This window comes from Martes martes (assembly GCF_963455335.1).
Source record: "Martes martes genome assembly, chromosome: 13".
In the NCBI taxonomy this organism is placed as follows: Eukaryota; Metazoa; Chordata; class Mammalia; order Carnivora; family Mustelidae; genus Martes; species Martes martes.
Window position 1 is genome coordinate 63,941,830 of NC_137901.1, and position 26,487 is coordinate 63,968,316.

Genomic DNA, 26,487 nt, shown 5'->3' on the forward strand with positions numbered 1-26,487 from the left:
ATCACAAGTAGGCAGAGCAGCGGGGGGGGGGGGGGGAATGCAGGCTCCCTGCTGAGTAGATAGCCTGATGCGGGGCTGGATCCCAGGACCTTGAGACCACGACCTGAGCCGAAGGCAGAGGCTTAACCCATTGAGCCATCCAGGCACCGCAGGACTCCCCTCTTTCCACCTCTGATACTGAATCCCAGACCCAAGCCTGCTCTCTAGCCTGCCTCTGTTCAAGCCCCTTGAACACATCCTCCAGGTGCCATCTGGACCCCCTTCCCAGAGCTCGTCTGGCCATTGTCCTCGTTTCACACCAGTCACTGGCTGTCCTGTGTGTGGAGAACAAGGTCTGTGCTCCCCATGCACCCTCTTCCTCCGCAGTCCTCTGCCTGTTGACTGTAGCCAGGGACCAGGGTTCTAGAGAGCACCCGCTCAGCCCTCCGCACCTGGGGCCAGGCTCTCGTCACCCTTCTCCCTGACCTCCCCACCATCCCTCCCAGCTACACCAGAACATCAGAGAGCTGGTGTTTGTGCCCAGAATGCCTCCAAGAACCTGGTCCGTCCAGTAGAGGGCTGCATCAGGGACAGCTGTGTGAACACACTCGCAGACCTCTGAATAGCTCTTGGTGACTCAGGGTGCAGGTGGGTGGGTGAGGAGGCGGCCCTGGAGAGGGAAGGTTCCAGAGGGCCCCTGGGATCCTCAGCCTTCTGAGTTTGGGAGCAGGAGGAGCTCAGGTGAAGCTTTCTTGGGCTGCGTGTACCCACTCCAGACTTGCCTGGTGGGGAGCCTTGTGGCACCCTGCTCCAGGACACGGCAAGCTGCACGCCACCGCACAGGACCAGAACAGCCACAGGAGGAGCTCAGAGACCCAAAGCTCCCAGTGGAACCCAGGGCCCCTCAGCATTGGGGCAGGGAGCCCGAGACAGGAGGTGCTACCAGAAAGGACACATCTGACAGTGGAAGCTTTATTTTTCAACCTCACACAGACACAGGACAAAAGGCTGGACACGGAGGCTGAAAGAGGCTTGTGCACGTGAGCTTGGCAGTCCTGCTCCAAGGGGCAAACCTTCCGGCTGCTGTCCATATGTATGTCCTTCCAGCTGCACCCAGTGACCACACCCACCTGGCCCAAAGCATGGCCAGGCCACCCTAGGCTGCAGACCCAACCAAGAGCCTTTGACAAAGGAGGGTTTACATTTCTGTAGATCATTTTGGAACTTTTAAATTAGTTTTCTAAATATTAAAACCGCTTGGATTTTGTAAGTACCTGGTGAGGTCCTCAGGTAAATTAAAAGGGCTTTTGGAAAAATTCCCATGTCTGATCTCGCCTAATATCTGACAGATGCCATCAAGAATAAGCATTAAGATACAAAAATACTGTATATATGTATATATAAAACAGCAACGAAATGAAACCACACTGGTAAAGCAGACGCGCTGTGCCAGAGAACGTGACATGGTTGAAGTTCAACGCATTTCTGGTCCTGGCATCATCTCCCATTCTTTAAGGAAACAAATACTTTAAATAATTTAAATAAAAGTCACAGGATGATATTTAGTGTCTCGGAATTTAAGAGGGTGGAACATTCCCACACTTCGCCAGCACGTCTGGTTGTGTGTGGTCTCCCGAATGTCCTTCCCTGAAGCCAGCTCACGGTCTGTTCATTTGGTTTTGAAAGGAGCTTGGATTTTTCAGAAGACCAACAAATAAAAGTGGTAAAGAGTTTTTCGTTGGTATCAATTACCAAAAAAAAAAAAAAAAAAAAAAGCCTAAGACCACTAGTAAAAATGTTTCAATGCCATCACAAAAGACAATACAAAAACCAAAGTGCTCAAATCCAAGGAGCAGTAAACTTGCCCAGAACATATAAAAGCTTTAAATATAGGTTTAGTATATACAAAACTCGGTCAGAAGAATTTGAGAAGATTCTTCAGTTTAAACGAAGAGCTTGTGGGGAAACGCTCAGGAGCCTGGCCCTCGGTGCCCCAAGGACCCCCCAGCCCTCATCCTCTCGGGGCCTCAGGCGCAGCACGGAGGCTCGCAGAGGAAACAAGGCAAGGAGGGAAATGTCAGTTTAGGTGAAGTTTTCAATGAGGAGCACTCACTCCTCAATTAAAGGGCCTTGCCGTCCCTTCAAAGTGGCCACTGGGGACCGAAGCCGCAGATGTCCACGCTGCCTGTGCCAGCTCGAGGGCGAAGCGTCTTCGGTTTTCGGAGCCTGGCAGCGGGTGCGCCACGTGTGCAGGCCCAGGCCCCGGGGCACCTGAAGGCTGTACAGCTGAACGTGAACTTATACACGTGAGGCCTGTGCTGGGACAACCTAAACCTGCGGGGGACGCCAGCTCGGGGAAGCAGCAGCCTGCTGGAGTACCTGCACGCACAGAGGCCCACACAGCTGTACAAAGACCTGCCCTTGATGCTGGGATATGCGTGGACACTAACCTGGGCGCCTGTCCCCTTGCCCAGAGTGGGGCGCTGCATCTCCCCACATTCTAAGGCTTCCCTCTTAGCCAGAGAGACGGTGCCAAAAGGGAAGCTCTGGGTGAGCAGCTGTGCCAGAACCAGTCAGGGGAGCCCAGTGCCTGGCCATGGGCTCTGGGCTCCGGGGAGGGCAGGGACCTCCCACAGGACTGGAAAGCCGTTCTCTTGCCCTTCCTGGCCAGCTCACACTCGCCCCTGGGCTGACCTTTGCTGCAGTGGTTTCAGAGCCACCGGCTGGGCTGAGAAACGTCTGGGTACACTGCCCTTCTCTCTCCCTGCCTCGCTGGGCCCTTTTCCTGCCCCTCAGCAGTGGGGTCTCAGGAGTTTCATGCCATGCTACACCCAAGGCCCCGCCAGACTCCTGGAGCAGTAGGCTGGGCCAGGCAGCTGGAGTCAGGTCAGAAACCTGAAAACCAAAACCGACTTGGGAATGGTTTTTGGCCTTCATTCTCTGAAAATTGGCCAGAACCCTGCGGAGTGCCGTCTCCCTGCGGAGGCACTGGTGGATCGGAACTTAAAATACATTGCTGAGACACAGGGTGTAGACGACCATCCAGGTCCCTTCTGTGTCGGCTCAAGGAGCAGAACCAGTGGGGCACAGGAGACCCATATTCATTTACAAAGTTTAAATCTGTTTTGAAACTTTAACCTTTCCTAAAAAAATTTTAAAATGATCTCCCAAATCTCTAGTTTGGAAGTTCATCCTGCTAGTTCTGGCCTCTTCCATACGCAAAAGTATTTCTTTTTCTTCAAGTACATCAGAACAGAAAAGGAAATCCGATCTGATTCTGTCCAGTGAGTTCACCCCTCACTGCACAGACCACCCTGTCAGGGACTGACACAGAAGCTCCACTTCCAGAGCCCTGCCGGACTGCGGCCTCCGCACATGGGCGCCTGCGGCCCCCTGGAACAGCCTTTGCTAATGCTTGCTTTCTAGATAAAGAAGCGTTGGCTTAAATAAACAAGATGTTCCATTAGACAGATTTCTCTATTTATAGCTTGTCTAAAATGTAATCAGTGGTATCTTCTAGTTCTGAACAAGCCTTCAAAAAAAAAAAAAAAGGCCCCTTGGTGTACAGATTTGTTGACTGTTTCTGGAAGATTCCTAAATGAGCACTATGCCTTAACAGCTCATCTGCAAGAGGAATAACCCATCTGTAGTTTCAGGAATTAAGAGAAAAAGTGGCCTACAGTACCCTTACTCAAAAAGAGCGTTGTGAACTTGCTCTCTGAAAAGCGCCCTAACTCTGTGGTCTGCAGAAATTTTTTTTTTTTTTTTTTATCAAACATGAAAGAGCACAGCCAAACTCTATCGTAAAGGCATAGCTTAAAAGAAGGTATTAACTAGACAGGTAAGTCATCAATCAGTTAATTCTGTCTCTAGAACTTGAGAAGTTGGGAAAAAGGTCACTGAAACATTTCAGAAACAGCCATGTACGTGAACAGGACAGAGGCTGGAGGGACACCTTACCACCGGAACAGCCGGGAGAGGCCCGCCCACCGCAAGGTTCAAGTTCAAGAAATACGGCCGTCCAGGGTGCTCCTATGTCTCCGTTACACTTATAGTCTCTTCCACAAACTAGTATTCAGAAGAGAATGAAGTTTTCACTTTACTCCCAACCATTGTCTTTGATCATGTGGGCAAGCTCAATAATAAATTTTCCTTCCTTATATTTCTGACTGCTTTCAAAGGCATGTTCCTTGAAAAAAAAAAAGAAAAGTAGAAAGAAGGTTTCAGGATGGTATCGACTTCACTTTTCAACTTCATTACACTCTTGGCAAAGAAAATAAGCATGTGGGGTCAAATCTCCCCAGGTGTCCCTTGTTCCACAGACCAGGGCCAGGGAAGGGGTCTGTCTCAGTGACAGGCCTGGGCAGGGAAGGGCAGCCCACCTCTACTTGTCCTTAACCTTACAGATCCATTTCACAGGGAAAGGGTAATTCAAGTTTATCCCTGAGCATCTACCATGCGTAAGATAATCCGAGAGGGAGAAAGGGGAGCGAGATCCTGCTTGCAGGGACTGCAGGTAAAAGGCCAGTGGAGGCCGCTATAGCCAGCACCGGGGGTCATTTAAGATGCTGGAGGGAGAGAGAAGGCCCTTGGCTGGGCAGTGAAGGTAGAAACGGAATGGGGCTTGGCAGGGTGTACGTGTGTGCACATGCAGGCCTCTCGGAGCCCATCTCCACGCTGGGGACTGTGTCTCCTCATGTGTGTCAAGGAATGTGGAGGACACGAAGTCAGGAATTCCAGAAAGAGGAAGCACAGGCAGCCCTGACCAAGATGGCCAGAATGGCTGTAGCGGACAACAGGCAGGCACCAGCCACATCCAGATGCACCTCTCAGATGCCACGGCTGGTGGTGGTCGGGGACACAGGGGACAGACTTGGGAGTCAACAGGAGGGGTGGGGAACAACGGGATCAGGGAGTATGGCGGGGGGAGGGGGCAGGCAGAAGCTGCCTGTGGGCCAAGCCCCAGGTGAGCCGGTGAGGCCAGGCCTCGCTGGGGGCTGCCCCAGCCACCAGGGAGTGTCTCCCACATGGGTGGGCCGCTCCCCTCCTGCCAGAGGACCCTCGGAGGGCAGGGCCACGTGCCCGCCAACCAGCATGGCTGTTACCCATGTCCCACCTCCGGGAGTCAGGGGAGCGCGGGTGCGGCCATGTGAGGATCTCCACCTTCAATCAGCTAGAAAAACACTCTACGATGAGAACACGGGACACTTCAGGCAGGAGGTCTTACTCCTTTGCAAATTTTGCTCCTGACTGTAATGCGTGTTTTGGTACCGCGGTGAGTCCGCGGGCCCGGAGTGCACGGGTACTCACGTATTTCCACCCGAGCGTGGTTTTGCAGTTTTCACAGTAGATGTCTGCGACCGCATGCAGCCCAGTGAGAAGGACCCTCTCCTCCGCCGGGCCACAGCCCACGTTCACCCTGCAGGGGAGCAGGCGAGACCGTGCTGAGGGCCGGAGGCCCCGCCCCTGCCCACCACCGCCCTTGCGGGAAGGATCAACTCTTTATTTCTCCAGAATCCCAAGATGGGACAGGCTGCGGGGGCAGTGACCACCATCCTGCATGGAGCACCGTCAAAAAATCAAACCCACCACAAATGGGTCACAGACCATGCCTCATGTGGGAGCTAGGTCTCAGGTAAGAGCACACCCTTCCCACAAACTCTCACACTAAAGAGAGCAGAATTCCTTAAGCTATCAAAACACTGGATCATTCTAGGGGCGCCTGGGTGGCTCAGTCATGATTCCTGGTTCCTGAGCCTGCTTTTCCCTCCCCCTCTGCCCCTCCCCCCCGGCTTGTGCTCTCTCAAATAAATAAGATCTTAAAAACCAAAAACAAAACCACTGGATCATTCTAGCTCATCGGGGAACTCTGCACAGTCCAGCTTTGCGAAATCACGTGCATGGATGGACAGGAGCACTGAATGTGATCGGACCATGGACACAGCCATGTCCATAAGGCAGTAGTACTCACACAGAATTGAAGAGGTAGGCTCGTCCCTGACTTCCCTGAAAAGACTGCAAAGAAGAAAAAAAATTTAACAGATGTACTTCGGTAAGAGGAAAAGTCTGGCATTTTGGGATGAAGGTGGAGAGACTGTTTCAGGACATGGACTTCAACGTGGGTGGAAGGGCCACCTTGCGGGGCATTTCGAGCAGTGCTCAGGAGGAGCGCTGACCACAGGCCTCCAGGACCCCGGACCCCACACAGGACCCAGAAGTCACAGCGCTCCTAGAGCCCCAGAGGGGCTGCTCAGTGTCCCAATTCTCCCTGCTGGACTAGCTCCCGTCAGTCAGACAGTAGGGGCGAGGGGACGTTCCCATGCTTTGCCATTGAAACTGAAAGCAAAACCATATCCCAAGATGACTCCTTCCTTGGAGGAAGGGACCTTCTGGTGACATCTCCCCCAGGAAAGTGCTATAAGCCAAGGAACAGCTTGTAGCATACCCACAGAATCTGGGATGATAATGGAGGCAGGATGGGGTACAGTCGGGTCAGTTCCAGACTTAGCGCCCGCACCCTGCACTCTCAGCAACAAAAGGGCATATGAGTTCCCTCTTAGACAGATGGGGGGCTCGTCTGCTTTGGTGCCAGGTCCAAATGACCAAGCAGAACACAGGGACCTCAAAAATAACCAAATGAAGAGAACTTCTTTGAGTGTTTTTTTAGTTTGTTTTTGTTTTTTGGGTTTGGTTTTTTTTTTTTTTTTTTTTTTTTTGCCTACCACCTCAGCACCAATTCAAAAGACCGTGAGGAATGCTGACTGGAGCAGAGGGTGACAGTATCTGTAAATTAAGAGGCACATGCTATGTGACCAGCCACTCCACTCCTAAGGATTCACTGTCAAGACAAACCAACCGGAGCACATAGGAAAATGTGTGACAAGAATGGTTACTGGTAAGTATTTGCAGTTGCAAAAGCATGGGACACATGGATACCCACACAAGTGAGCAAACGAGGGCACTCACATCCAGGACACACGCGGACATGAAGAAGGGGACGGAAGCAGCTGGGCACGAGCGTGTGCGGTGAGAGAGTCACACTGGGAAGTGAAGGAGAGCTAGCCATGACACGCTGTGCCGTGCCGTGTTGTGGGGGCCCTTCAATTAAGGGGAAAACCATAGGGCACCAGAGTGGCTCAGTCAATCAAGTGTCTGCCTTCGGCTCAAGTCATGATCCAAAGGTCCTGGGATCAAGTCCTACATTGGGCTCCCCGCTTGGTGGGAAGCCTGCTTCTCTCTCTCCCTCTGCCCCTTCCCCTACTTGTGCTCTCCCTCTCTCGCATGCTCTTGAATAAATAAAATCTTAAAAGATAAAGGGAAAACCATGATCTTATAGGCCAGAAAGAGACCACATATGCCACACAACTAACAGAGACAAGCAGAAGGAATGGAGTCAGGGGTGAGGAGGGGAAAGCAGATCTGTCCCTGCCTCCTGTGCACATCATGCTCACTGTGCTGGTTTGCGCAGTCCCTTGCATGGGCACGGACGGCAGCGGCCCCTGCTGACCGGGGACACACATCCACTGGAGCAACACAGAGACCCTCATGCTAAGCCACTAAGCCCCTGTGGTTTGGGGGCTCTTTGTTACGGCCGCATACCCCGGCCTGAGGCTAGTGGTGTTTTGATCTAAACATACAGCTTTCAGACTTAAAAAAAAAAAAAAGAAAGAAAGAAAAATAAAAACCCTATTTAAGAGTTTTCCTTTCCAGTGGCTTTCCAGAATTAAGAATATTACTTTATGTCCAGTTTAACAAATAATCATGTTATGGGCTTCCCCTCACATCCTTTTTAGCCTTCAATTCTGTAGACCGATTTTCCTAATTCCTTTGCCTGCTCTTCAAATTCTCCCCCTGCACCCCTATAAATCCTTATTTAAAAAAATTTTTTTTAAAGATTATTTATTTATTTATTTGACAGAGATCACTAGTAGGCAGAGAGTCAGGCAGAGAGAGAGGGGGAAGCAGGCTCCCTGCTGAGCAGAGAACCCAATGCAGGACTCGATTCCAGGAACCTGGGATCATGACCTGAGCCTAAGGCAGATGCTTAACCCTCTGAGCCACCGAGGCACCCCACAAATCCTTATTTTTTAAACAGGGTTTGGATCTGTGATGTGGCCAGATCTGTGGTTTGGGGTGAGACAGAAGTCAGACTAGAGCAGGAGGTCTGCAAACTTCCATGAATGAGGGCCAGCTGAGAAATGTTTTCAGCTCTGGGGGCCGCACAACCTCTGCAGTAAGGATGCTGGTGCTCTGGCCAGCCCGACAGCAGCCACCGGTGCTGTGGAAACACACAAACATGGCTGTGGCCCAATAAAACTTCCTGGGAACAGGTGGGGTGCCGGAGGTGGTCCACAGATAAAACCAGAGCCTTCTCACAACGAGACCCGCCCGCACCAAGGAACAGCTCCCTCGGGCCGGGGCATCACTGACTAATGACAAAGATGGCCCTCTTCACAGCTTCCCTCCTGGGTAATTTTCTAAAAGATCCAATTTTCCCCATTCCCCCACAATACCCTGTTTTCTTCTTAAGCATTCCGAGTTAACATTTAATTTCCTCATTATTGGACTATTTCCACAGATCTTCTAGACTTCCTTTGCTCCTTCAGTGTTTCTTGGTCTTACGTGAACTCTACTGCTCTGACAAATAACCTACTCATCTTGCTTTCTGTGATTTTCTGTCCCAGCTGCCTAGCCTTCCAACACGCACCCCCTGTGCCAACACCATGCCCAATGGCACACCAAGATCATAGTCATACTGAGATAACAAGATAGCAGTCAGTCACACTCAATCACGCACAAAACATTCATCAGCGCTGCCCAGAAGGCCCTAGACTCCTAGGACACCACCAACCCCGGAAGTCACATGATGGTCAAATGTCCACCTGGTAGGGAGGTACAATCACCGTGACCGGGAGCCCATCACTCCCTGGACACCAACCACTTGCCTTGGAGATCAGCTCATCATGGTTGGCCAGGTGGGCTCTGCAGTGGACACAGCTGTAGGTTCGGTGACAGTTTGGCAAATAAGCTTGGAACGTTTTGGATTTTGTCATCTTCACCATCTCGGCTGGGCGCTCCTCGCTCAGCTCAGGGCTGGCACTGGACGGCCGGCGGCTCTGCTGGGCCCTCTGACAGAAGAAACAGCGGAAGATGCATGCAAGGGCCGTCGTCGTTCGGAGGGCGTGTGGCACTGTCCACACAGTTGGGACGAGAGAAAAGCGTCACAACCTGTCAACCAATCATGACAAAGCACAAGGTTACGGAGGGAACGAGAGACCTTGAGGAGGGATGCTTGGAAATTGTGTGTTCCCAGGAACAGGGTGGGGAGAGGCAGACCCAGAAGATTGAATTCTTTACTATTTGTCACGGTTTCATTCTAGATGCCATTGATAGTGGTGAGTGAACTACTTTTACATCCAGATCATTTGAGAAAAACATCTGATTTAGTGCATTTTAGGCTGTGTGTGACTTCTGGAAACATAAAGGAAAAAGCAGCCAACAAGCCTCCCATCTGAGGGAGGCCAGCAGCAGGATGGCACACATCTTGTCCCAAATCCTGGGATTAATGACTCAAAGCACCGTGACATTTATGAATATGCAGGAGGGATCCAGTTTAATTAATCGTGAAGAAGTTACATATCAATCCAGAAATAAACCCTTTATATGCTCAACTGATTTTCAACAAGGGCACCGAGATGATTCAGTGGGGAAAGGGCAGTCTTTTCAACAAACAGCGCTAGGAAAACTGGATATCCACATGCAAAACAAAAATGAGGCTGGACCCTTATTTAACACCATATACAAAAAATAACTCAAAGTGTATCCAAGACCTAAATGTAAGAATGAGGGGCGCCTGGGTGGTTCAGTCAGTTGGGCATCTGCGATCGGCTCAGGTCATGATCCCAGGGTCCCGGGATCAAGCCTCGCATCGGGCTCCCTGCTCGGCAGGAAGCCTGATTCTCCCTCTGCAGCTCCCCCTGCTTGTGTTCCTGCTCTGGCTCTCTCTCTGTCAAATAAATAAAAATTTTTTAAAAATTAAAATTAAACACACACACACACAAAACCCCAAACTATTAAAAAAAATCAATGTAAGAATGAAAACTATAAACGGTTAGATGAAACCATAGAGGAATACAGCATCGATGGGGCTTGACTGCCTGCAAATGACGGTGAAGGCCCAGACACATATTTAGACTGATGGATGGTAAAGTGAGAGGAAAAATGGGGCAGAGCACCTGTAGAACACCAAAGGAAGAGAAATAAAAGTATTAGAAGTATCCAGAAGGGGAGGAAAAATTACCTTTCAACAGAACAATTTCCTAAGTAGAACAACAGAACCCAGAAGGCAGTCAGGAAAGGTACCTTTAAGGTCCTGAAAGACAATGATGGCTATTCCAGAATTCTACATCCAGTGAAAATGTCTTTCAAGAATTCCGGAATTATGTTTTCAGACAACTAAAAAGTTTGACTTCAGCAAAATATCACTAGAGGAAACGCAAGGATGTGCTTCAGACAAAAGAAAAATAGCACTAAACGTGAGAGTCTAAAAAAAAGAATGGGAATGAAGAAGACGGTAAGTCCATGGGTAAACAGAACAGCAGTATCTTGTAGAGCTTTGAAGAAATAGGACTGTGTGGGGTGCTTGGGTGGCTCAGTTGGTTAAGTGTCATACTCTTGATTTCTGCTCAGGTCATGGTCTCAGGGTCGTAAGACTGAGTCTTGCCTCAGGCTCCGCGCTGGGCATGGAGTCTGCTTAAGATTCTCTCTCTCTCTCCCCCTCCCCCCCACCCCTTGTTCTCCCCTAAAAATATAAAAGAAAAAGAAAATATATCACCGTACTACATGAGCACAGTAACTCAGGATGAGAGCTCTGATGAAAACTTTCTAGAGTCCTTGTATTATTAAAAAAAGTAGCTGTAAGTATTGGTTAAGCTTCTGATTCTGGGAAGTAAGGATAAATGTTGTGATTTTGATGACATTTCTAGAACAACAAACCTAACTGTATAATTCCAAACCTACAAAGGGGCTTATCAGTGAATAATAAAATGTCAGTCTAAAAAGATGCAAGAAAGGGGGGGCCCAGCTGAGGGAACATGCATCTCTTGATCTTGAAGTTGTGAGTTCAACAACTCACCTAGACTTAATTTACAAGAGACATACCTCAAAGTAAGGACACAGAGTGGCTAAAAGATAAGGCTAGAAACCTGGGTGGTGGCAACACAGACATGGGGCTTATAATTATTTGCTGGCAACATATTTGTCTTATGTATTATATGTATGTGATTCATAATAAAGAAATTGAAGTAGGAAAAGGACTGGGCATCTGGCTGGCTCAGTCGGTAGGGCAGTGACTCAATGTTGGGGTCGTGGGTTTGAGGTCCATGTTGGGTGTAGAAATTACTTTAAAAAAAGTGGCTAAAGGACAGAAAAAGTATGATATGCAAATGAAAAAATATTAATACATTAGCACTTCTGTTAAATAAATATTTAAGGGAAGACTTTCTTCCCTTAAATAAATACTTAAGGGAAGACTTTTGCTAGACAGAAAAATGGGTTACTTCATAATGATAAAAATAGCAGGGAAAGAAAAAGCAAGTGTAAACCTTATCACTTAATAACATAGCCTCAAAATATATAAATCAAACACTGACATAACTGCAAGGAGTAAGAAATAAATCTTCAACCAGAATAGGATTACTGGGCGTGCTTGGCTGGCTCACTCATTGAGCATGTGACTTTTGATCTCAGGATCGTGAGTTCAAGCCCCACGCGGGACACAAAGCTCTGTTTAAAAAAAAAAAAAAAAGAATAGGAACACTGATTATAGTGTGTAAATATGGTATACTTATTACATATTTATATTACACTTAAAACATAGCATATATAGTATAAATACATTTCTCTTTTACTATGCCTTTCAGTGACCGATAGAACAAACACAAATGATTATGGGCAGAGAGGATATGCAAAATGTGACGAACAAATTGGACCCAAAAGACATGGAGGAAACTGTAAGAACTTCAGAACCCACATTCACGCACAGCATGCAAACATTTACAAAAGCCCACCCTACAAGTCTCAACCAACTTCCCCAAACTTAAAACACAGTATATTCTCTGACCACAATACACTTAAGTTAGAAATCAGTAAGAAGGGGCGCCTGGGTGGCTCAGTGGATTAGGGCCTCTGCCTTCGGCTCGGGTCGTGATCCCAGGGCCCTGGGATCGAGCCCCGCATCGGGCTCTCTGCTCCGCAGGGAGCCTGCTTCCCACCCCCCCCCCCGGTCTCTGCCTGCCTCTCTGCCTACTTGTGATCTCTGTCTGTCAAATAAATAAAAAAATATTAAAAAAAAAAAAAAGAAATCAGTAAGAAAACCTAACAAGAAAAGTCTTTGGGGGAACCTGGGTGGCTCAGTGGGTTAAAGCCTCTGCCTTTGACTCAAGTCATGATCTCAGGGTCCTGAGATCAAGCCCCGCATCGGGCTCTCTGCTTGGCAGGGAGCCTGCTTCCTCCTCTCTCTCTGCCTGACTCTCTGCCTACTTGTGATCTCTGTCAAATAAATAAATAAAATCTTTAAAAAAAAAAAAGAAAAAAGAAAAATCTTTGTATGCTTGGAAATGCAGAAATGTATGTCTACAACAAAGAAATGGAAAGATGTTCTGTGCTCATGGATTGGAAAAACACTGTTAAAATTCTCATCCTACCCAAAGTAATCTAGAGATTCAATGCAACACCTGACAAAATACCAGTAGCATTTTTCATAGAACAAAGGATCATAAAATATGTATAAAACCACAAAAAACTCCAATAGCCAAAGCAATTTAGAGAAAGAGGAACAAAGTTGGAGGTATCACAGTCCTTAATTTCAAACTATACTACAAAGCCACAGAACTCGGGGCGCCTGGGTGGCTCAGTGGGTTAAAGCCTCTGCCTTCGGCTCAGGTCATGATCTCAGGGTCCTGGGATCGAGCCCCGCATCGGGCTCTCTGCTCAGCAGGGAGCCTGCTTCCCTTCCTCTCTCTCTGCCTGCCTCTCTGCCTACTTGTGATTTCTGTCTGTCAAATAAATAAATAAAATATTAAAAAAAAAAAAAAAAAAAAAAAAAAAAAAAAAACAAAGCCACAGAACTCAAGGCAGTGTGGTACTTGTGCAAAGACACACACACAGATCAACAGAATGACTAGAGAGCCCAGAACAAAACTCACACACGTATGGCCAACCCAGGACAATGGTGGCAAGAATATACGATGAGTCTCTTCACTAAATGGCCTCGGGGGCACTGGACAGCTAGGTGCGAAAGGAGAAAACTGGACCACTGTCTTATGTTGTACACAAAAATAAATCCAGAATGGATTAAAGACTTGAATGTAAGGCCCCAAACTGTTAAACTCTCAAAGAAGCCACAGGCAGGAAGCTCTGTGACCTCATTCTTAGCGGTATGTTTTTGGGACCCATCTCTCCAGACAAGGGCGACAAAAGAGAAAATAAGCAAGTGGGATTACATCAAACTAAAAAGCTTTTCCACAGCAAAGGAAACCATCAACAAAACAAAAGACCACCTGTGTAATGGGAGAAAATATTTGCAAATCACACGTCTGAAAAGGGGTTAATATCCAAAATATACAAGGGACTTAACACAATTTAAAAACAAACATCCTGGTTTAAAAATGGTCAGGGGGGCCGCCGGGCTGGCTTGGTTGGTAGAGCGAGCAACTCTTGATCCAGGGCTTGTGAGTCCGAGCCCCACGTTGGGTGTGCAGCCTACTTTAAAAAAAAAATGGGCAGAGGACTTTAATGGGCATTCTTCCAAAGACATCCGGATGGCCACAGACACATGAAAAGATAGATGATGACTCAGCATCACTCATCATCTGGGAAATACAAAACTAGTTTTCATTTTATTGTGGTTTTCCAATAAGCTATCAGCACACACCTGTCAGATTGGCTATTATCAAAGAGACCAAAAAAATAAAACTTGGCGAGGATGGGGAGAAAAGGGAAGTGATGGAAGCAGCCAAGTGTCTGATAGATGAATGGATAAAGAAGATATGGCCATACACAGTGGAACACTGCGCAGTCATCTCACCACGAAATCGTACGCGGCTCAATGTCAACAGTACTACACTAGGTGAAAGAAGTCAGAGAGGGACAAACACCATATGACCGCACTTGTATGTGGGATGTAAACAAAAAAATGAAAGAAAAAACAAAACAGAAAGAGATTCACAGTTACAGAAAACAAATGGTGGGTTACCAGAGGGGACAGGGTGGGGGGATGGGCAAAGTAGGTGAAGGGGATTAAGGGGTATGAACAAAATAAAGAAGTCATGAGGATATAATGTACAGCATAGAGAATATGGTCAGTAATTTTGTAACAACTTTGTGTGGGGACAGGGGATACTAGATTTATGGTGGAGATCATTTCATAGTATATAAAAATACCCAATCAATATTATGTGCAGTTAAAACTAATAGGATATTGTGTGTCAATTATTCTCTCATATTAAAAAAGTATAATCTGAGGAGAGAAAGGAATGTATTTCTATATACTCATGGTCTAAGAATGGAAATTAAAAGATCTTTTTATTAATATTATTAAACAATAATAAAATAACTACTTTCTAGTACTTAAAGGGAAATGTATAATCTTACAGGATGTAGACTAGAAAATATGATAGGTTGAAATGATGAGCTAAACACCCTTTTTTTTTTTTTTAAGATTTTATTTATTTATTTGAGAGAGAGAGAGCCTAAGCTGGGGGGCGAGGGAAAAGGAGAGGGAGATGCAGACTCCCTGCTGAGCAGGGAGCCCAACGACCTGAAGGAATCTTCAGAGGATTATGCTAAGTAAAAAAAAGAAAAAGCCAGTCCCCCAAAGGTGACATACTGTATTATTCCATTTGTAGAATATTCTTGAAGTGACAAAATCATGGAAATGGGGAACCGATTAGAGGATGCTGGGGGTTAAGAGGGGGCTGAAGTGGGTGTGGATGTCAAAAGGCAACACAGGGAATCTTCCTGTGACGATTTTTTTTTTTTAAGGTTGACTTTTTTTCCCCTCAGAGAATTTTTAAAATCTAAATTCAATTAATTAGCATATAGTTTATTATTAGTTTCAGAGGTAGAGTTCAGTGATTCATCAGTCTTATGTAACACCAGTGCTCATTACATCACGTGCCCTCCTTAATGCCCATCACACCCAGTTACCCCATCCCCTCACCCATCTCCCCTCCAGCAGCCCTCAGTTTGTTTCTGATGATTAAGAGTCTCTTATGGTTTGGCTCCCTCTCTGATTTCATCTGGTTTTCTCTTCCTCTCTTCCCCCATGATCCTCTGTTTTCTTTCCTTCCCTTTTTAAAAAAAAAAAAAATTTTATTTATTTATTTGACAGAGGGAGAGAGACAGAGAGAGGGTGTACAAGCAGGGGGAGTGAGAGAGGGAGAAGCAGGCTTCCTGTGGAGCAGGGAGCCCGATGTGGGGCTCGATCCCAGCACTCTGGGATCATGACCCAAGCCGAAGGCAGATGTTTAACTGACTGAACCACCCAGGCATCCCTGTTTTGTTTATTAAATTCCACATGAGTGAGATCATACAATATTTGTCTTTCTCTGACTTATTTCGCTTAGCATAACACCCTTTAGTTCTATCCACATCATTGCAAATGGGAATATTTCTGGTTTTTTGTGATGGCTGAGCAGTATTCCATTGTGTACATGTATACACACGCAGACCACATCTTCTTTACCCATTCATCTGTCCATGAACATCTAGGCTCTTTCCACAGTTTGGCTGTTGTGGATGTTGCTGCTATAAACTGGGGTGTATGTGTCCCTTTGGATCACTACATCTGTATCTTTGGGGTAAATACCCAGTAGTGTGATTGCTGGGTCATAGGGTAGCTCTATTTTCAACTTTTTGAGGAACCTCCATACTGTTTTCCAGAGTGGCTGCATCGGCTTGCATTCTCACCAACAGTAAACACACATCTTTAAAAGTTAAAAAAAAAAAAAAAAAAAAGGTAGGGGCGCCTGGGTGGCTCAGTTGTTAAGCGTCTGCCTTCGGCTCAGGTCATGATGCCAGGTCCTGGGATCAAGACCCACACTGGGCTCCCTGCTCAGCAGAAAGTCTGCTTCTCCCTCTCTCTCTGCACCCTGCTTGTGTTCCCTCTCTCGCGGTCGTTCTCTGTCAAATAAATAAATAAATCTTTAAAAATATATATTAAAAAAAAAAGAAGTTAAAAAAGTAACAGAGAGGGGCTCAGTGGGTTAAAGCCTCTGCCTTCAGCTCAGGTCATGATCCCGGAGTCCTAGGATCGAGCCCCGCATCGGGATCTCTGCTCGGCAGGGATCCTGCTTCCTCCCCTCTCTCTCTGCCTGCTTCTCTGCCTACTTGTGATCTCTGTCTGTCAAATAAATAAATAAAATCTTAAAAAAAAAAGTAACAGAGAGGAGTGTCTGGGTGGCTCAGTCAGTTAAGTGTCTGCCTTCGCCTCAGGTCATGACCCTGGGGTCCTGGGATCGAGCCCTGCATCAGGCTCCTTGCTTGACGGGAAGCCTGCTTCCCCCTCTCCCACTCCCCCTGCTTGTGTTCCCTCTCTTGCTGTCTCTCTGTCAAATAAATAAAATCATAAAAAAAAAAGCAACAGAGAAACAACACAAAGAAAACATAATGAAGGAAATAAACAGGAAAAAATGTAACAGGCAAGGAAAACATGCAAGAGAGGATCAACAAGCCAAAAGTTTATTCTTGGAAAAGACAGATAAAACTGATAAAGCTTTGTTCGACTGATATGGGGAGAGAGGTGGGAGGGAGAGATCAGATAGAAGTAATAACCTGGCAGAAATGGAAATGGGATATATCACTTTCTTCGGATGAGGTTTATAGGGTTAAGAGGATGTTGTGATTAACTGAATATATTTGAAAACGTAAATCACACAGATAAATTCCTAGAAGAAATATAACTGAGAAACAGGACTCAGGAAGAAATAGCAAACCCAAACAATCTGATAAACATTAAAGAAATGGGAATGAACCAGATAGTTTGACCTGATACCAAACCTCGATGAGAGTAGTGCAAGAATGAAATTCGCTATAATTTTCTTCTCATGAACCAAGATGCAAACACCCGAAATCAGTTTGCCAAATGGAATCTAATACTATTTTAAAAGGATAATAAAATACAATTAGGCTGACTTTATCAAAGGAATTCAAAATCATTTAACGTTAGGAAATACAGTTTATACAATGTACCACCTATTGTTCTCTCAATCTGTTTATCTCAATAGATGCAGAGAAAGCATTTGACAAAATCTAACATCCATTGACAATTCTAGCAACATTCTGTGCAGACTAAGGAAATAAGGGAACTTCCTTATTTGTTAAGAGACATCTATAAAAATGGAACAACCCACAATGAACATCAGCTTCTCGGGTAAGACTTAGAAAACTTTCTCTTTGAGATCAGGAATGAGCCTCTACACCACCATTTCCACACAGCCCTCCCCTCCTCCCAAGTCCCAGCCAGCTCTGCAAGACAAGGCAACAAGACATAAAGATCAGAATAGAAAAATATACACTTAGGCAACAGTGTTACAGCGCAAAGTATCTAAGAATAAATTCAAAGACCTGAAACACCTTTACAGAGAGAGCATAAATTTCTGAGGGACAATAAGGAATACCTAAATAAATGGAGATAGACCGAGATCAGGACCGGAAGATATTGTAAACATATGAATTCTCCCCAAAGTGATTTTTATTTTTATTATTTTAACTCTATTTGTTTTTAGAGATTGTATTTATTTTATTTTATTTTATTTTATTTGAGAGAGAGAGAGAGAGCATGAGCACAGGGGCAGGGGCTGTGGGGGAGGGAGAATCTCAAGCAGACTCCATGCTGAAGGTAGAGCCCGATGCAGGGCTTGATCCCATGACCCTAAATGATCATGGTCAGAGCCGAAACCGAGTTGGATGCTTAACCAACTGAGCCACCCAGACACACGTAAATTTTATTTAAGTAATTTCTACACTCAACGTGGGGCTCAAACTCATGACTTCAAGATCAGAGAGTGGCACTGTCTGCTGACTGAGCTAGCCGGGCACCCCGCCCCCGAAGTAATTGTTAAGTCAAATGCAATTCAAATCAAAATCCAGTAAGAGGGGCGCCTGGGTGACTCAGTGGGTTAAAGCCTCTGCCTTCAGTTCAGGTCATGATCCCAGGGTCCCGGGATGGAGCCCAGCATCGGGCTCTCTGCTCAGTGGGGAGCCTGCTTCCCCCTCTCTCTCTCTGCCTGTCTCTCTGCCTGCTTGTGTGATCTCTGTCAAATGAATAAATAAAATCTTAAAAAAAAATCCAGTAAGATATGTTGGGTGTGTGTGTGAGTGTGCGCACGCACGTGTATGTGTACACGTGCATATGCAAGCCAGGGAGCCAGTGAGAGGCAGCGAGACTGGATTCTAAAATTTATCCTAAAAGTATCTATAGGGGAGGATAAAGGTTTCCTCAACCCTCTCGGGGTCCCTGGCTGGGTCTGGAAATTAAACTGGCAAAGAAAGATCAGGAGGAGAAAAGCACACAGATCTTATGGAATGTTTCCACAAGAGAATGAAGAACCAATAGCAACAGAGCAGGAAGCTTTTCTATCACTTAGACAAAGAAACAGTTTATTTGTGAAGAACTGACAAGGCAGAGGTCTTTGGTCAAGGGGGTATTCTGTGGTGAAGAAGTAACTAGAAAGACAGGGAGGTTTAATAAGGTTGTGAAGAATTCTTGGCCCCAAATTCTCTGTCTCTGATAGGAAGGTCTTCCCTCCTCCTCGTACAGGGAGGACACCTTTGCCAGGAGGGTCTTTTTTTTTTTTTTTTTTTAAGATTTTATTTATTCATCTGACAGAGAGAGATCACAAACAGGCAGACGCAGGCAAAGAGAGAAAGGGAGGGAAGCAGGTTCCCTGCGGAGCAGAGAGCCCGACGCGGGACTCAATCCCAGGACCCCGAGATCATGACCCGAGCCGAAAGCAGAGGCCTCAACCCATTGAGCCACCCAGGCGCCCCCTGCCAGGAGGGTCTTATGACCTGTGTCAGGGAATAAGGGCAAAGGGGGAGGTCAGAATGATCTCCTTCCTTCTGTCATTTTCTCAAATTCCTCCAGCTTAAGATAGTCAACATGCATGGTGACATATTTTAGGGTAGTGTGTCTTGAGCCCCATCCTGTCAAAGGTCAAAACCAGTGAGGGTGCTCTCAAAGAGCGTGATGGAAACATGTTTGCTACCTGAGTCTGACAGAGAGCCATCCTGCCATTTTCCACAGCCACGGGGGCAGAGCAGTGCTGGCAGGGGACAGGAAAACAGGCTGATGGGGCTCGAAAGAGAACCTAGAAACAGACCTATGCCTAGATGGACACTAGATACAATGACAGTGGTATCGTAGCTCACTGCGAGAGAGAGGTTTCCTAAAATGGTGCTGGACGTTATGGATACCCATCTGTAGGAAAAGGAAAAGGTGGGTCCTATTTTACACCAGAAACAGAAATTAATGGTTATCCCATTTCCCAACAGAGAAAATCAGCCAGCAAGAATATCGTGGAGGAAGGTTCCACACAAGGGACACACACGGACGCCTACACATCTGTCTTCCAAAACGAAGCTCTGTTTCTTTCTCCACTCAGTCTTCTCAACCAAGGATTAAGGGAGCCTCTGAAGAAGTCTGATTGTATTAGATATTCCCCATCAGGGATTCCCAAAACTTTAACCTTTTCAAGACATCACATTAGCCCTGATACATTCTATTTGGTTTTATTTGTTGCCCAAACTACTGGGCACTCTGAATTGGAACCCTGGCATCCATCTCATCTTTGGGGTCATGGGCATGGGGGGTCAATGCGGATGGATCCCACTCACAGCAGCCCAACTCTCACCCATGTCTCACCCGGGCCACACAGGTACTATCAATCTACACATGCAACCTCCCCCGCCCCCCACAATTTGGTGATGACTCATAAGGAAGGAAATAACTTTAAAAAAATTTTTTTTTAAAAGTAGGCTCCAAACCTGAACTCACAACCCAGAGACTGAGAGTCCCACTCTCTACCAACTGAGCCAGCCAGGCACCCTCTGACCTGACTTCTTACTGAACTCATGTTGAGTCTGGTTTCATACCTTCACCTGAGTCTTTCCCCTCTATTGAAAGGAGTCTTCAGTTTTGTCCCTTCTTTCCTCAGACTCCCTCAATGAAGACTCTAAAAGTACGCATAGGGACGCCTGGGTGGCTCAGTCTGTTAAGCCGCTGCCTTCAGCTCAGGTCATGATCCCAGGATCCTGGGATCAAGTCCTCCATCGGACTCCTCGCTCCGCGGGGGAGTCTGCTTCTCCCTCTGCCTCCCACTTGCCTGCTTGTGCGCGCTCTCTCTCTCTCTCTCTCTCTCTGACAAATAAATAAAATCTTCTAAAAAAAAAAATAAATAAATAAATAAAAGTACGTGGTAAAGGGGCCAAGAGACAGGAATCTCAGACTATTCACCAGCTGCCTGGTCAGGTCTCGAGAGTCCTGCCCCTTTAGTGGCAGAAACACTGCTCCCCGTGACTGAATGGAGAAACGCCCAGAAACTCCCTCCAGCTTTGAAACAAGGGATTTCAGGGTGCCTGGCTGGCTCAGTTGGCAGTGTGTGTGATTCTTAATCTCAGAGTTGTGAGTTCGAGCCCCATGCTGGGTATAGAGGGTACTTTAAAAAAAAGGGGGGGATTTCACTTTTATTCATAATAATAATGGGGGTAACACCTCTTATTTTCAGCTTACATGCAGTTCCCTTTGTATGGGACACCACCTTTCAAATGTTGCCTTTCAAAGTGGCAAATCGCCAAGGCTTTTCTGTTTATCGTGAATTGCTCAATGGCACAGCTATGTGTCCTTCCACTGCAGGCCTCCAAGGATGGCCTTCGCCCCAGCTGACCTCAGCCTGAGGAGCGGCCAGTGTCCAGAAGGCCTGTCTCTGTGGAACCGCCCTCCTCAGAGTCTCCTGTCAACTTTACTGAGCCTTGTCTGTGCTCAGCACTCACGGCCAACCCTTCCAAGGCAGGAGTGTGCCTCACATATACACATTCCACCATCTCTGTCCTGACTGCCACCCCTGTCGCTACCCAGCAGAGGGGGCCCAGCCAGGGCAATGGCCAGGCCTGGATTTGTGGTTCCGGAGAAGCATTTTGGGTGGTGTTTCCACTAGGCTTCTAAACTGGGTATCTGCTGGGGCACTGGCAAGATCACGGCCAAATTTTCAGGCACCCAGTGTGCAAAATGGGCTTTTACAACAAAGAGCTACTGGTGAGTTAGGAGCCTCCATGAAGTCACAGAAAGGCCGATGGGTCCTGTGAATCATGTTTACTATAGGACATTATGTTTCCCCTGGGTTTGGAGGGCAGCAACCATCCCCCCACCCCCACAGAAGATATTACTGTGGGGTAATTTTTTGGAGCGAAAACAATATTCTGGATTCCAGAAATGTCTCTCTTAAAATAAACACGCATAATTATTTTAAGAGAACGTGAATCAGGCCCGTGTCCATATGGTGCTGTTACCACACTTCGAAAGACAAAAACATTGAGAAATAAAGCCCCAGCCAGGCAGCTCTGACATTTCCGGGATGGCATGGAGGCTCCCGAGGGCCCCACACCCTGGGACACCCATTCTCCCTACTCTCCACGCCACCTCCCCACGCTGCCACTACCTGGTGACAGGCTCAGTCCCAGCCCTCTACTTCCCCCAGGAAGGAGGAAGGGAGGCACCAGGCATACAAAGCATTTAGCCAGAGTTCATGGTGGAAGTGGGACCCCGGGTGGGTGGCTCTGGTAGGGACAGCCACATCTTCTATGGAAAAGGGAACATGGGGGCTCTGCAGAGACCCCCCACCGCCCGCCCAGGCCAACACTATTCTAAGTAGCAGACTTCACAAGAACCAGACGAACTGGCAGCAACCCTCAGAGGTGGGGATTCTTCTGAGTCCCACTGTGCAGATATGGAAACTGCGGCCCAGAGAGCTTAACCAACCTGCCAAGGTTGCACAGCTAGTAAGCAGTGGATTCAAAGCCAGAGTCTATACCCTGGACCACTGTGGCTTGCAGACACATGAACCTGTGTGAACTTCACTCATCGAAGCAAATTAAAGGGAGTCTGGTAGGTCTTACAACCTAGCAGGTGGGCAAAGATTTTTAAGAAGTTGCTATCACCACTGGCGAGGGCTGGCTGTGCTGCAGCCATCTGCTAACACCTGTCAGCACTATTGGGCACACGCCCTTGGACCTCAGCTGGGGGCTAGGAAGCACGGGGAAGGTGACTCCCTTTTTACCATTGGCTTTTTGAACAATTTAGATTTTTAAAAAAATATTTTATTTATTTATTAGAGCACACAAGCAGGGGGAGAGGCAGGCAGAGGGAGAAGCAGGCTCCCCATTGAGCAAGGAGCCTGATGTGGGACTCGATCCCAGGACCCTGGGATCATGACCTGAGACGAAAGAGACGCTTAACCAACAGCCACCCAGGCATCCCAGTGACTTTAGATTTTTGATACCGAAGGTATGTACCAACTACTCAAACTCTCTCTCTCTCTCTCTCTCTCTCACACACACACACACACAGCGCAGGTGTGGAAAGGCCTGGAAGGATTCACGTCAAAGGGCAATGGCAGGAGGCCAGTTTGCCTTTGGCAGAACCAGCTTCCCTTCCCATGCACGGTCTGCCTTCTCACTGGAGTTACAGGATGAAATGCTCTTCACACATTTCAGGAACTGCAGGCTTGGTGATCAGTGGACCCACTGGGAGGGGCAAGATTTCCTCAGTCCTACCACCTATCTGGCTGGCCCCAGATGAAGCCCCACAGCCTCTCCAGAATCCGGGCAGGGGTGTCTGTGCAACTTCAACACCGCATGGCCTGGCACCTCTGCCCTCCAGGTCCTGGTCCTCGCCCCTCCTCCCTCCTGCCTCAGGTTCTGCCTCCGCCATCTGTCTCCTGCAAGACTAATTAATGTGTTTACACTGAGCCCTTCTTTTCCAACAACCTGTAATACATTCTTTTGTATTTCTCCCACTAGTAACAAAGTTCCCCACAGTCAGGGCCTAGGGACACTTCCTAGCAGAGTTTACTGGCTTGCTTGCTATTGACAGGGGGAAAGACGGTGCTAGCTACACACACACCACTGCCCTTCTCACTTGAAAGGGAGGGACCCAGAAGGCTGATGGAAGCAGGACACACGGTGGGATAAGGACATAACCAAACATTTGAAGGCCTGTGTTGGAGCAAGAGAAGGAAAAACCAGAGATGCAAAGAGCAATCGAAGGGGGCCAGTGCTCAGAGGTGAGAGTGCCAACACTGGGAAGTCAGGTGACAGCACGAGGGACCCAGGAGGGGTCTCTTTGGCAAGAGACAGGCTGCTGGAGGTGAGGGGGGACAAAGCTGCAAGAGCGCTTGGCTCAAACTGTGCCCCGTGTTTGGTGGCCAGGGAACCGCAAGCCAAGCTGTTGCCTTATCTGTAAAATGTGGGTAAATTGCGATTCACAGGGTGGTCCAGACAATCGCATAAGAGGTCGTGTCGTCGTTATAGGACAGCGGGACAGAGGGATGGTGAGCGCATCTCCCCACCGGGAGTTCTGGTCCTGGTTCTGAGGTTCTTCAGGAGCCAGATTAAGGGGATGTTCCCTGGGTGGGGACGACACTGTGTTGGCTCCAGGATTTCCATCTCTCTCTCACCAGCAGACAGCTTTTCAGAGGGTTTCTATCACAGAAGGAACAGGGACTTCTTTCCTGAATCCAACCTCTGCTGTCCTCCCCAGAACCCTTAGCCCTCTATGTCTTGGTTGTTCAGAACTTCTCCAACCTCCCCTGAAATCTCATGTCAAGATTTCCACTCCCTAGAGGTTTCGCTGATTAGCAGATCTAACTACTTTTCTACAGATGGAAAACCAAATGAACCTCAAATGAAGAGTTTGAAAGGAAAATTTCCATTGCTGCTGCTTTTTTCTTTTTCAAGTTTTCATATTTTCTACAAACATAGGTAAGTAGCTACTGAAGTTACAGCAGGCACGTAGCTCTAACAGAACACATGGAAAAGGCAAAAATAAAAAACCCAGCAAGTTGAGGACAGGTGTCATTATGCAGTCTACCATGCCCTCACAAATTAAAAGTGATAGCAATAAAAAGGCAAAATGGGCTTAGTTAACCAGAGGGCTTTCCTCCCTTTCTTGTATTTGTGTCCGGGCTCCGAGGCTAACAGAATCTGTGTTATTCAAGTTCGGCAAAGCAGCTTCTTGAAATGCCAATTTTATATCTTCCTGGCATTAAATCCACCCAGGCAGATTCTACTGGCAACTTGACCTCAGCATTTCAAGTACTCCCAGCGGCTGAGGATCGGTTTTGCCAGCTCCCCACGTCAGAACAGCTCTCTAGGGCGAAGTGGTTATATACGCTACCCAATAACTAAGAATATGCCTCTTCATATTCTAGTTTCTCAGTCTCCTGGGGGTGTGGAGGGATACATTCAAACTCTATGGCAGCCCCTTGCCCTCTCCACTCTCTGTCCCTTGACACTAGGTCCTTGTGAAACTTAGGGACGACAGGCAGGAAAATCAGGAAGAGATTTTATAGGAATGCTGCTTCCAATCTAAAGAGCTTTACACATTCCAAGGTTTCAAAACGGTGAGATTTAATGTCTGGACTTAGGCTACAAGAATGTCTCCGTGTCAGTTGCTCATGTTGGCAAAGGCACCATAACAGCAGAGGGTCGTTAACACTGGGCAACACTGGGCATGGGGCATACCAGGGCTGTCTGGACTATCCTTGCAACTTTCACAGAAATCTAAAGTTATTACAAAACAAGAAGTTCGTTTAAAAAGCAAAGGCTACGGGGGCGCCTGGCTGGCTCAGTCAGTGCAGACTGTGACTCTTGATCTCAGGGTTGTGAGCTGGAGCCCCATGCTGAGTGTAGAGATTACTTAAAGATGAAATCTTAAAAAAAAAAAAAAAAAAAGGAAGCAAAAAAAAAAAAAAAAAAGCAAAGGCTATTGCTCAGATTGGTAATTAAGATTATTCAGCTATATTTTTTCTTAAGTGCCCAACAGAAGCCAGACTCTGCGCTACAGGTCTGTGGTGGGACAGCATTTCGCTCTGGTCCTACCTCTGAGAGGTTCCTGCAAGGAGAAGACACTCTAACCCTGTGAGACGCAAGGGGAGGGAGCATAAGAGTCCAGGAGAGCTTCAGTATTAGCATTTCTCAAGTGTACCACAACTGTCACCCAAGAACCCGGGGCCAGGGGTAAGAGGGAATCAGCGCACATTTACAAAACTCAACCACCCCAGCATCCAGCACAGCTCCTGGCACCGAGCAGGGACTCATCTACTAGAACAGAGCAGAGGCCGGAGGGTGCACAGGTGTGGGAGAGAGCCGGCTTGCTCAGGTGAGGCACCTGGAAGAGTTCCCTAGAGGAGGTAAGCCTCCTCTGGAGGCTTGCTTAGTTTAGGAGGGAGGTGGGTGGAAAGAATAACATTCTTGGCAAAGGAAACAACAGGTTAAAGTGTGTGTTCTGGCCAGAAAGAGGAAGAAGAAATGCAACTGAACAAAAAAGCTTGGGGGTGGGGAAACTGAGGTCTTCCAAAGCCATTATCTTTGCAAAATGAAATTATAGCCTTTTTTTTTCCCCATCCTGGAACTCAGCACATTATCTGGACATCAAAGATGTCAATCAGAGGCAGGCCTGGGGGAGGGGGACCCTACTGAGCAGGTTTCCCAAGCTATGGCTCCTGCAAGCTGTGCTTTAAAAAAAAAAAAAAAGCCTAGTGCTACAAGCAGGGAACTGATACAGAGAACAATTCATTTTAGTCACGATCTTTATGTGGGTAACTCGAAAACATCCCCCTCTTCTAATAAACATTCCTAGGAACCCTCTTTTGTCCTCATTTCACTCCGGGTCGCAACATTTTTTTTGTTGTTGTTAAAGAGGGAAATGCCTATTATCAGCAGGCATCTAGTTCATTCTCTCTGTAAATTTTTTTCGTGGCTGAAGTGGGAAGGAGGCAGGGAAGGGAAGGAAGAAAGGAGGGCAAAATCAAAGATCGGGCTTTGTGGTCCGCCCCAACACGGAGTGAGCCAAATAACAACAAAAAATCCAATCAGAACAAAAACATCCACAGGTGCGGCCCGCTCGCGGCCCGCTCGCGCCCCGCCCGCCGGCCCGGACGCCCAACAGGTGCCTCCGGGCCCCGCCCGCTGTCGCAGGAGCCTTGGGTCGCCACAAAGTAGCCGCCCGCGCAACAGTGTCCAGGCCCGCCCGTACTCACGGCCGCTCGGCGGTCCGCGCCCCGGCCCGCAGCGCCCATCCGGCCCGGGCCCCGGTCAGCGCGGGCTCGGCTCTCAGGCGGCGCCGGCGCGGCCCGGGACGCGCTGCGGCCGTTGGCGCCTCCGCAGGGCGCGAGGCATCCTCCCGCCGCCGCCCCGCGGGCCGCCTGCCCTTTGTTTTGGAGCCGCGGCCCC

The 26,487-nt window shown here is 47.6% G+C and overlaps 1 protein-coding gene across 3 annotated transcripts; it reads right to left on the reverse strand.

The window, feature by feature from the left end:
* Window positions 1-3,218: 3,218 nt before the first annotated feature.
* Window positions 3,219-26,487, reverse strand: YPEL1 (yippee like 1). 3 transcript variants are annotated; one of them, XM_080821699.1, is made up of 5 exons: window positions 26,295-26,487; window positions 8,925-9,207; window positions 5,951-5,994; window positions 5,290-5,398; window positions 3,219-4,168 (listed from the first exon to the last, which is right to left on the reverse strand). In XM_080821699.1, exons 2-5 carry the CDS (start codon window positions 9,039-9,041, stop codon window positions 4,079-4,081), a joined length of 360 nt encoding a protein of 119 aa, XP_080677825.1. In that variant the 5' UTR covers window positions 9,042-9,207; window positions 26,295-26,487; the 3' UTR covers window positions 3,219-4,078. The 3 variants fall into 3 exon arrangements, with proteins under 3 accessions (XP_080677825.1, XP_080677826.1, XP_080677827.1); XM_080821700.1 differs by lacking the exon at window positions 26,295-26,487 and adding an exon at window positions 9,810-10,084; XM_080821701.1 differs by lacking the exon at window positions 26,295-26,487 and having other exon boundaries at window positions 8,925-9,223.

Excerpts from the sequence above, each read along its gene's own strand:
- YPEL1 (XM_080821699.1), bottom strand. The coding sequence starts at position 9,041 with ATGGTGAAGATGACAAAATCCAAAACGTTCCAAGCTTATTTGCCAAAC. Across the intron at positions 5,995-8,924 it reads ATGATGAGCTGATCTCCAAG|TCTTTTCAGGGAAGTCAGGG; the intron begins GCAAGTGGTTGG and ends TCTTCTTTGCAG. Across the intron at positions 4,169-5,289 it reads CCACGCTCGGGTGGAAATAC|GAACATGCCTTTGAAAGCAG; the intron begins GTGAGTACCCGT and ends TTTTTTTTCAAG.